Genomic DNA, 11865 nt, shown 5'->3' with positions numbered 1-11865 from the left:
TGAGTGAGACTTACCTGAGGTTTAAGCCAACCAACTAGCGTCATTTGAATAAAATGTAGTCATTAGGAGACTCTAACAGGTTTAACCAATTAGATCATGAGACATGGAGAATGCAATACCTTAATGTTCACTTCAGATAAACAAATCCTGTCATTGACTGATGCATCTATAACCATGTAAGGACCAATTAGTAGTATAATATAACACATGCAGAGGCACATCTGAACTCAGGTCCTCGGCTTGTCTTGACAATACTTGGTTTGGTTTCTAATGAAAGTCAACATTAGACATTCACCCTTGGGTTTCTAATTAGATGGTTTGGATTAAAAAGCAAGGATTATACAGCCAAAAATTGGATCCAAAGTTTATTGGGAATACTGGGTGCTTCATTGAATTCAAAGCGCATCTCGGTAATACACATGACGAGTAAATGAATAGTGCAAATGGTATAAGCTCACACTGGTATTCTTTAGACCATGTAAGTAGGAATCTTTACAGATGATATAAATTAACATTTTTACACCATAGCTTTGTGGAGATCCTTTTTATGTACAATTGGGCACTCAAACTCTCACTGATCTATTGTCTTGTCCAGAATCACCCAGAGTTGGATATGGCACGGTGCCATAACTCCAAAGTTCTTTCAGCTCACCTCTTATCAAACCCAAAATCACTGTAACACCTGATAGAATATCAGGAATAGAAGATAAAAGGTCAAACATTTAAAACCGTACCAGCCAAAATGTACAAAATGAAAAGCAAAAAACGATAAAAAGAAAAGAAAAAAGGATTGGATATGGAAGATATTACCTAGTGTGCATGGAACAAGATAGAGGAGTGCAGGCTGACCATTGCCATTCATGAGGTACAAGCCCAAGTACGTAAAAAAAAGCCCTGGAACAGGAATTACCGCCCCATTAATGCCACCAACAAGACGAGGAATATTGTTTTAAAAAACGCAGTCAAGTACTCAATAAAAATGACACTAATACACTACCAAAATCATAAGAAAAGATTCCTAAATACTCCATGAGAAAAGAACTACTTGTGCCCTTAGAATTTATGGGATCGTAATGCACACTTCTAGTTTGATGAAAAAATAGATTAATCAATGTATGAGCACTTGTTGGTATTATAACGGCCAAAGTCCGAAAGAGGAAAAGACATGTTACACAGGAATACTGCATGCTTGAACCACACATAAAGGACATCATCATCCAGCAGACAACAATAGAGGGGGTCCAATGTTATGATATCCATATACTCTAAGCAAAATTTCTAAAAGAGTATGTTTTAAGAGAGGTTAGACAACATGAAAGGTATTAATAACAGGAAAAGCATAAGTATCGTAGTTCACGTCATTGGAAGGGAAATATATCATGTTACAAATGAAAACCAATTGGAGGTTGGGAGGGCACTCACCCATTCCATAGCCAATTAGCAACCATAGAAAATACCCATTGATCATACTCTTCTTGTTTTCTTTGTCAAATCTGAGACAGCCAAACCCAGCAAAATTAGAATTAGGAGAGCTATATTCAAAACACTCGAGCAGAAAATGAATAGTATGATTATCATGCATTTCATAGCAAGATTATACACGTTTCAGATAGCACATTATTCACACTTTTTCATATGGTCCCTGGTCGATAGATATGAACAACTGCTTTTCCAAAAGTAGAATTTGTAAAAAAGGTTGGCATGTAAATTGCCATTTCGAGTTTGATAACCATTTAAATGTTTGTAACAATCATTAAAATCTTGTCTAAAATGGACAGAAACACGTTCACCCAGGGACTTTATGAATATAAAAAAAAGGTAAACTTAGAAATATGTTTTCTTATTTCCTATTTTCTAAGAAAAAATTGACTATATTACAGAAAACAATACCTGAAAGTAAATAAAATAAGCAAACCCGGAAAAAGAATGTCCCCAAAGCCAATCATATTCTGACCACCCCAGGGGTCAAAAAATTTAGGGATTCTCAAAAGCATTGGTAGGGCTTCACCACCAGCATTGTCACCTCTAGCAACCTATAAGAAAAAGAAAATTATTACATCTTCTACCTAATATTACAATGGGAAACAAAAACTACTGAATAAACCGAAAATATATATATATATATATATATATATATATTCCATCTTAACATAATTAGAACCCAGAACTAAAAACAAGAAATAAGTTGCATTCAACTCAATCGGGAACCCAGACAAGATCAAGGAATATGGGTTTGTCCCACACTGTTCAGAAAATAAGACGGACTCCACAGGCAATAACAACTTTGACTGATAACAGATTGAGGGTTTGATAATAAACCAGGAAGATCTAATAACAGCTTGCATTTAATTTGGAAATTGTGATAAACAAACTGAGAGAAGGGGGGAACTGAGATGAGAAACATACCGCAATCATGACGCTGTCTTTAAAGAATAAGGGTGACACGAATACCCAAAAGATGTCGTAGAGAAATGCACAACATAGTAGTACTGTAGCAACCTGAGACATGTTAACATTATGAGACAATCGCATCACATGGTACTTAAATAACAAAAGAGTGGGTACCTTGATGTTAGGTAATTGAGCGATTTGCAAGACTGTTATCATCAAGCAGATACCCTGTAAAAATGTACAGATTAACTTGCACATGAATAACAGTCACAAAAGAAAAATAATAATAAACCTAGCACATAAATAATGGTGTTTTAAAAGATATGAGTACATAACGAACCCACAAATAAGTCATAAAGAACTTTAAATGCCACATTTAACAAATGATAATCATAAAACTAAAACTGCAAAAACATGCATACTTTTCTTCCCCAAATTTGCAGTAGTGTGGTATGGATAAGACTGGCAATTACAGAACAACTAAAGAGAGAGTAACTTTGTGAGGAAAGTCCTTCAATTGTACTCTGGATACCTTAATGGTTTAGAAAAAGAAATAATGCAGTGCTAATGTACTTTAATGAAAGAGTGAATTTTTTCCTTAGAGGTATTATTTCAGGAGAGAAGTAGCATACAACATCCATTCAAAACTTAAAAGAAGGTTGAGAAGATAGAAAGTAGCATATGTCACGCAGCTTTGACTCACAATAACAACCACAGCGAAATCAACTCACTTTAACGTCTACTTAGCATATTAACAGGTATGACCGTTACATATGTTCTTAGATGCTGAAAATTAGAAGACTGACTCAGCAGTCTGGATATATTTTTACTTTTCTTATTTCTTATAATATACAAACTTCTATTGAAAAGAGCGGAACAGAAACAAGAAACGACCAAGTACTATTCAGCAATCTGGACATCCAACCACTCTATTTGACCAACTATTATTCAGCACTCAAAAATATTCAAATTTCAGCAATGGAATTTCTCTGACTACATAATAGAATCATCCGCACACAGATACCAAATTTTGAAACTTACAAGAACATCTTGGCCAACCCAGGAATATGATTCCCGCCGCGTTACACACCAGAAAATTGCAAATGCCACAGAGATGAGCAATATAACAAGCGAGAGATAAGAGACCTCTTCAAAAATAGGCACATGTATTCCCTTCCGTCCACCGCTTTTCCATGATCTGCTCAGCAAGTAGTAGAGATATTCAGGAACATTGACTAAAAGAAATTAATACCATGAAGCCAGTGATAGGTTTAGTATAACTAGAAAGAAATGTCTGTGTACAGCGTACCTCAAAATCAGGCTTGAGATAACATTATGCATTCCCTGAAAACAAAAGCTGCATCAATTAGCTTGAGACAAAACTGACAGAACATAGAGAGATAATGATGCTAATAAATGACAGGATGTAGAGATGAAACACGTTAGACTGCAGATTTATCAAGGGCTTGCAAGTATGAGACTATATCAGATAACTTTTCTTAGTGTACCTTCTAATAGTTTTTTGTATACCCTCTTTCTCCTGCTTCCCAACCAAAATGAATGACTGTACGTTCCAAAGAAAATGACCTTTGCTCCACTAATGGCCTTTTAGCATTGTAATTTTGTAAACACATGACTAACATTACTTCTAATGTGAACATTCAGAGAAGATGGTGAGAAATAGCTTTATTTAAGAGAAAAATGAGTGTGAAAGAGTTGTTGATAAAAGAGAGCAAATCCAGTTATGCTAGGTTAATTGTCTTATATCCATGCATCAGTCAGTAATATATAGGTAGAGTTAAATGAAGTTTGATTCCAACTACCCTTTTTCATTATTTTAAATATCAAATCACAGACATGAACAACAGAAGTGCTACAAACTCTGTTCATAATCAGTTTTTTATTCCCACAATTCAATTGTCTATTTAATAAGGAAATAACTATAGTTTTTCGTTTTGTACCTGAATACCGCCAATGCAGAAAAGTACGATCAGCACCCACACAAACCACGTAGACATAAAAAAGTATAGTAGCAACAGAAAAGTGGATGCTGTTATGACAAAACACACAGCACCTGCCACATTAAGAACCATGGTTTCGTCCTCAGAATCTTCTTTCGCTGTTCTCATAGAATCCTATTCCAACAACGAAGATATAATTACTCTTCTCCCAAGTCAGAAAACATTATGCAGTAAACTCTTCAATTGGAATTGATGAAAATAGCAAATGAGGTAAGATGCAATGAACATGTGATCTGGCCAAATAGGATGATTCATGGACATCAAACTATCAGAAGCAGAACAAGACAGAAAAATAAAAATAAAAGTAAAAGTAAAAGCAGCAGCAACAAAGGCTAAGGTGGTGTCAACCAAAGGCGCAAGAAGTTCTCACATGAGTAGACGTTTGAATATTCGCTCAGTACTTGAACCTTCGATCACTCGGATTCGTTGTTCACCTTCTCAAACCGACGAAGCCTACTCGAACTCCACTAACCTCTTCCCATGAACTTCCGGAGTCCCTATCTAATAGCCACCTCCCTCCCTTACTGACTAAGGCTAAGGTGGTGTCAAGCAAAGGCACAAGAAGTTCTCACATGAATAAACGTTTGAATATTCGCTCAGTACTTGAACCTTCGATCAGTCGGATTCGTCGTTCACCTTCTCAAACCGACGAAGCCTGCTCGAACTTCGTATTCCCTGCCACCATACCGAAACTAATAGCAGCAGCAGCAGCAGCAGCAGCAGCAGTAGTAGTAGTAATACACTTAAACTGATGCCCAAAAGGACCAGAAAATGACCCGACCATGAAGCTGTTTGACCTCAAACCTTCATAATCCACAATTATTCATCTAATACTCTTAGAACTACTTAGCTTTCTTTCATTTGATAAGAAGCTTTTGTTTTTTTATAAATCAAACCAAGATATTTATTAAGAAAAACAAAATAATGCAATTGGTGGGGAGATGGCTACTACTCAATAATAGCAGCATATATCAAACTCTCTAATCAGCAGAAGATACAGATTTGACAAAAAAAAAAAATACAAATAAAAACTACAGTGTATAAACTGCCAGCAGCTTACAAGTCCAGCAAATGCTGATAAGAATTCTCTGACCAAATCCCCACGCACAGACCAAAAACTAACTCGACACCCAAGTTCAATGATACCAATCCCCAGGTAAACGTCCTCGTTTCACTAATAACACCACTTTTGTTATGATGAGGCATTTAGAGAGTATGTCTGATCATGAGTTCCAATTAGCAAGACAATAGAATTACAAGTGGGAAAAAAGAACGGCAAAAGAATTTGAAGTTTGTAGTTCTTACTCAATCTACAACAAGAAAGAAAACATCGAGGCTTGACTTTCTGTGAGATTGCATAAGAATTGGCCCAACTTTTTCAGAATCTCAAAATCAAATCAAACTCCAAAATTTCAGAATTTTCAGTTTCAACTTTTTCAGAAAACAATTCAATTTTTAAATATTTAAAATATTTACAATGGAATAAATAAGCCCAACCATTAGAAGGACCAAAGCGCCAAAAAATAAATGCCTGACTTAAAATGGCTAAAGGGATGTGGGTAAACGGAACGCAGTGGAGCCACAGCATAGGAGAAAGTGGATGTGTACTTCCACTTCCAAAACAGTGGGCGATTAGCTTCCATATAATCCAGCTACTTTGTTTTTGACTTTGGGCAAGTATTTGCAACTCACATTACATAAAGTCTTCAATGAATTATTCATTGAAAACAAATAAAAACGGTTCAGACATAAATAAAGCAGAACTCCCTGACTTGCTTTTCACAAATTGTAAAACCTCCAATAATATGTCAGAGGCATCACTTTTGGAGACTAAAGTGTTGCTGCCATGTCCTCAGCCGTGTTGGGAAGTCAAAGTCAATGAACACAGCCCCAACACATGTCAGAGGCATTTTGGAGCATATTGTTCCTTGTCGGAGCCTCCAACACTGCACTCATCACCAATCATATCTTTGCTTCAGAGTGTTATATTCGCAGGCACCATGAACCATGACCTCTCAGGGTGGTGGGACCACAAGGAGGATGGGCACGGAGGTAGCATGAAACAAAAGTAACCATTTCTGGTGGCAGTTAAGGAAAGAGATATGAAAAACCAATGTTCTAAAAAACGGCCTAGGTGGCAAGGAACCGATCGGACTTTGGCCTAGGCGTTTGCCTTGGGCGCTGGGTACTGAATTTTTTTTTTTTTTTTTTTGTGTCGTCGAAAATCAAAACGAGGAAGAAAGACTGAAACTCAAACTCAAACTCTCAACTGGAACTCTGAAAGTCCTCTCTCAGTACCCTTTATCCAAAAGAACCCATAACCTAGCGCCGTGGGAGAGAGAGAAGGGGCTTGGTTGTAGTGCAAGTGAGGGCCGCCTGGGTGTGGGAGTAGGCAGGAAGTGCAGTGGGGCAAAGGAAGGGAAGAGACAGAGAGAAATTGGAAACCAACAGAGGACGTTTCGTTTGCTGATAAAAAGGATAGTATACTCGCAGTTTAGCAATCATACACGTTTAGCTAACTTTCAGTAATGTGTAGTGATATAACAAACCCACTAAAATTGTGTACTGATATAACAAACTCAATTTCAAAAGAAAGGATATAACTAAAGTGTACATTTTTTTTATTGTTAAATCATAAAGGTATACTAGTTATAGTTGTTGAAAATATAATTTCAATACCCACGCACTATTTTCGCACAGTATTCATCGGAAAATCAAGGGCAAGGGCAAGTGATGTAATTGTAAATCAAGACATATCTATCAGAAAAGCATTAAGATGAAAAGCAAGTAATTTTAAGACAATCAATTGAGGATTAGAAGTAAGAACCTTTTCTGCTAGTTCTTTGTAAGGGTCATCATTTTGCTCGACAACAGTAAACGTTTTCCAATATGAGGCCACTTTTATCGTTCCAACAGCCATCAGCCATAAAAACGCAACTCCAAAGTCCACCACCGGACGCTTGGGAGAATATAATAGAAGCTCCACTGCAAGAAGGAAGTTACAAGGATTTAACCATTTATCAAATAGGAAATATTGGGAACTGAGGATTAGAATGAAACTAGCAAACATATAGGAATCTTCACAAATAAAAAAAAACAAAAAACAAAATTAAAAAAAAAAAACAAACAAACAGACAGTGGAATTCAAATCCTTCCTGTAAGTATAACATGCAAATGCATGTCTACAACTCTACATACAACCTTAAAGATAATCAGTAAAACTTAAAACATAAACGAGGAAGGGAAAAAAAACAAACAAAAAAAAAACAAAACAAGAAAACAATATGAAGAATTGGAGTGCAGCAAAGATTGAATTTAAAGCTGAAACAGTATAATCTGCCAAGTACACGCCCTTTAGGATGTGTTTCCTTGGGCTTTCACAATCAGTAATTCTTCAAGCATGCTGCATCACATGTCAGTTGAAACATAACCATTACTAAGCTACACATGGCATCCTACAGAATGCAAATTATCCAGACTCATCAGTAGGACGATGCTAACTATCTTTTTAAGTAACTAAAACACAGCTGCATGCCAATCAAATACACTAGCATGATAAAAGCTACGAAGATACCAACACCAACAGTGAAGCCGTGAAGCCAAATATCAATACCTGTCCCACAGGCAGCATTAAAATCAAATAAGATAATGAGAAAAGAGCAATCTCCAAACTCTGAAGAAGACAATGCCCAAAGTGAACTGAATCTCAAACTCTTTCCCACAAGTGGTCAACCTCACCATTAGCACCCTTAAAGATCCTCCTGTCATGTTCCGTCTACACCACTCTAAAAGAGTAAAAGATTGCCAACCCAACCCCAATCCCCTCTTCCTTCCCCCAAACGACTTATACCTCTCAAATACTTGAGGCATTAAAGAAACCAAAACATCTCATCTCACTTTAGACTCCACATACAAATTCTACCAGTCATTGTGGGCCACCGAAGCAGCAAACGATCAGAACTTTCAGCAGACTCTTCAGCTGCCTAATTACCCTTCAATATTTTATTATTTTTTTTATGTGTCCTTCAAAACCCTAGATTAATTACGTTTCCTAGGTTTTGTTCCTCTTGTTTCCTATTTTTGCCTCCTACTTCTGCATATTCCAAACCATTCCCGGGAGCAGTAAGCCTCAGAGAGAGAGCCTAAATTGTAAATACCTTTGAACTATATATCAAACTACTCCAGGAAACCCACTATTTTCCTTTTCCAAAACTACAGGTCAGACTATATACAGTTCAGATGAGATTCTCTTTCGTCAAGTGCCCCTTAAAAGATCCCTAATCAGAATCCCCTTGTTTGCCCCACATTAGTGCATCATCTTCCAATTCAGTCTCAATGACACTACTATCCACATGCAAGGTAGTAAAGAATTTGACCAAAATATAAATGTCAAAAGTTAACCTTTATTTCCATCTTCAACAGATTTCTTGAGATGTTCTCCGTCTGACTTTTGAATCATTGCAACAAATATTGAAACATCCAAAGTGCCGTTTGCAGGACAGCCCATCATGGCAAGGTCTGAAACAATAGGGACAAAAGTCTTAACTTTTGTACTTACATTTATCTGAAAGCAAAGCGTTGTTGATGTACCTAGATTCCAAGGTTTACTCGCACCTCATAATTCCCTAGAATTGTCTTAAAAACAAAACCTGAGCTCTAGTTAATCAAACTATAGCAAGTGTAAGTAGATTAAAATTCACAACCTTCTTCATTATTCATCACCAACAACCCCTTAGCACCTCCGGCTTGTGCAACTTGTGCCTTAACGGAGAAGTCACAATCACCGCGTGTGGACAAGGCAATAGCTCCAGATAACTGCAACACAAATAGGAACCATATCCACTCAAAACACTTTGAGAAACTCAAAAAAAAAAAATCATTTTTTTTTTCCGATACAACCAGCCATATTTTGCTTCTACAGTTAAAAGCTCATTTTCCAATCCACAAGGTGATCAAAAAATAAGAAATCTTGAATTTAAGAGAATCAAAAGTGAAACCTGAGAAGAGGATTTGGAGCAGCCATTGAAGGGTTTGGAGAGAACAACAGGAAATTTGACAGCTTTTTCCAGTTTAGAAGGCAACAAAGCCCCAAATTTTGCACCAACCCCCTCAACAGTTTTGCCTTGGTCGCCGTTAACCCACCTTTTAACCTTCACCTGAGAAACCAATCACCCACAAAAATCCAAATCAAACTCATGCAATGCAATTGAATCACATATCGAATTTGTTGAATCGAGAAATTGACCATTAGGTAAGGGTTGTTGCAGGAGGGTTTGTTGGGGGTGGAATCCTTGCCCAAGATGTAGTCTTTTGAATTGTCGGCGAACGATAGAGCAGTGAGAGATAACAGAAGCAGAAGACGGAGAAAAACCGACGACGACGCCATTGCCGACCAGTAACAAGCAATCGGGAGGAGACAGAGAGAGAGAGAGAGAGGGAGAGAAGAGAGAGAGTTTTTTTTTTGTGGTTTTTGGTTTTGTATTTCTATTTTCTACTCGTTTTGTTTGTTTCTTCTTCTTCTTCTCTCTGCTCTCCTGAAGAGAAAGGAAGCCAAAATTCAACTATTTATGTGTCCGTCGACTGAAGGGAAGACCGGTAGACAGACGAGACGAGCTGGCGCGTGAAAATGTGGCAACCACGGGCACCTAATATTCCCATTTCGCGATTTTTATGCATTTATTTTCAACCGTTAAATACACTAAATCTTATATCGTCTTTTAAAATTTATCTCTTAGATTGTGGCCCCAAACATTAATTTGTGCCGAGAGTCATGTCATAACGCTTTGCTCCCCACGATCATTGAGAATAGAGTGAGATTTAGCTCCAATAACTAGATCAAGTAACAAAGAATAATCATGGATGTTGGGCGGCTAGTCATGGGGGACTTCAATGAGCTTGTTTGCAATGCTATGGAGGCTCACTTGTGGGAAAGTTTGGTGGCTTAATAGATTGGATAAATTACTGTGTTATGGTTGATCTTGGATTCCAAGGAACAAGTTTTACATGGACTAACAAAAGAGTAAAGGAAAAACTTGATAGGGGCTAGTATAAATACTGAATGGAGACCTGCCTTCCCTTGAAAGTAAAAAATAATAATACGGTGTTACTCAAAAAAATGCACAAATTTTACTCTCTTTTTTTTTTTAATAAGAGAATTATCTTTATTGATGGCAACCTCAAGGTTTAGTACAATCTGAGTTCAACACGTCCAGAATGCAATCTGGAGGTACAACAGACCAAATAGCACTACAATTCTCATCAAAAGCTAGACTAGCTAACCTGTGAGCTGCCGCATTACACGTTCTTGGTGCAAAACTAAGTTTCACATCAATTTGGATTTTCAAGGCAAACCTTATATAAGCGAAAACTCCAGGGAAGTCTAACATGTCATACCTTGGATTTGCAATATCATTGATGGCCTCAAGGCAGTCTGATTCAATCAGAATGCCCTAGTTTGGGAAGGACTGCAGAAATTGCAGGCCTTGTTTCACCGCTAGAAGCTCCACATGCATAGCTGCTGCAATATTTTGAACAGGCAAAGCAAAAGCTGCTTTAAAGTTGCCATGTTCATCACATAGCACACCACCGATTCCACCTTTGGTTTGATTAGGAATGAAGCTCCCATCAACATTTAGTTCCAGTTGCCATTTCGGTCTCCATACTTTCCTGTGCTTTGTACTCTTCTGGTGCACAGGTTAGTTTGCTGCACGGAATTCTTCTAGCCATGATAAAGCTCCAAATACCAAGTCTGCTGGAGACTGAACTGTGCCCTTCCAAAATTTGTTATTCCTATTCTTCCATAGAGTCCATAAAATCATCATTAATTTTTCAAACTTATCTTGCTGCAAGTTAACTGCATGGTCAAGACACCATTTCTTGAAATTGATATTGGGAAGCGGACTTCTACTCAGATCAAGAGGACAAGCTGTTAGAACAATTTGTGCAATAGGGCATTTGCAGAAAACATGCTCACGGTCTTGCAAACCTCTCCGGACACAGAAGGCAGCTTGTGTCTGCTTGCAAACCTTTCTTTGTCAAAGCTTCTTTGGTTGGCAGGAGATCATTGCAGGCTCTCCAAAAGCACATCTAGACCTTTTCTGCGATCTTTGTTTGCCATAGCCACTTCCAAAGTGGTTTAAAGGGGTCTCCCTGAGAGGTGGAAGTAAGAACCGTGCCTAGCACTTTTTCTTGAGCTATCCAACACGCCGATTTGACCGAGTAAAAGCCCCGCTTTTCCAGCTTCCAGAAAATTTGATCAGTCAAATGTCTTCTTGCCAGAGGTATGCATAAGATTTTGGCAGCAATGTCATCTAGGAAAACTTGCTTTACAGCATTCTCCTTTCATTACCTAGTTGTTTCATCAATAAGGCTGGAAACCAATTCCAAGTCACAGTTTGGAATCCACTTGTCTTTCCACATGTTAATACTCCTACCATATCCTACATGCCAAGAA

The 11865-nt window shown here is 37.6% G+C and overlaps 1 protein-coding gene across 1 annotated transcript; it reads right to left on the bottom strand.

Annotated features, from left to right (window-relative positions):
- Positions 1-355: 355 nt before the first annotated feature.
- On the bottom strand, positions 356-9945 carry LOC112197513 (signal peptide peptidase-like 5). The gene is made up of 14 exons (XM_024338229.2): positions 9658-9945; positions 9410-9568; positions 9116-9227; positions 8814-8930; positions 7240-7397; positions 4353-4526; positions 3701-3735; positions 3433-3589; positions 2566-2619; positions 2407-2499; positions 1891-2033; positions 1423-1493; positions 811-894; positions 356-682 (listed from the first exon to the last, which is right to left on the bottom strand). The coding sequence occupies exons 1-14, from the start codon at positions 9796-9798 to the stop codon at positions 564-566; spliced, it is 1617 nt and encodes a 538-aa protein (XP_024193997.1). The 5' UTR covers positions 9799-9945; the 3' UTR covers positions 356-563.
- Between the last annotated feature and the right edge of the window lie 1920 nt (positions 9946-11865).

Source organism: Rosa chinensis, chromosome 4 (assembly GCF_002994745.2).
Source record: "Rosa chinensis cultivar Old Blush chromosome 4, RchiOBHm-V2, whole genome shotgun sequence".
Lineage (NCBI taxonomy): Eukaryota > Viridiplantae > Streptophyta > Magnoliopsida > Rosales > Rosaceae > Rosa > Rosa chinensis.
Note: the sequence above shows the minus strand (reverse complement) of the source record. Positions and strands in the feature narration are given on the sequence as shown.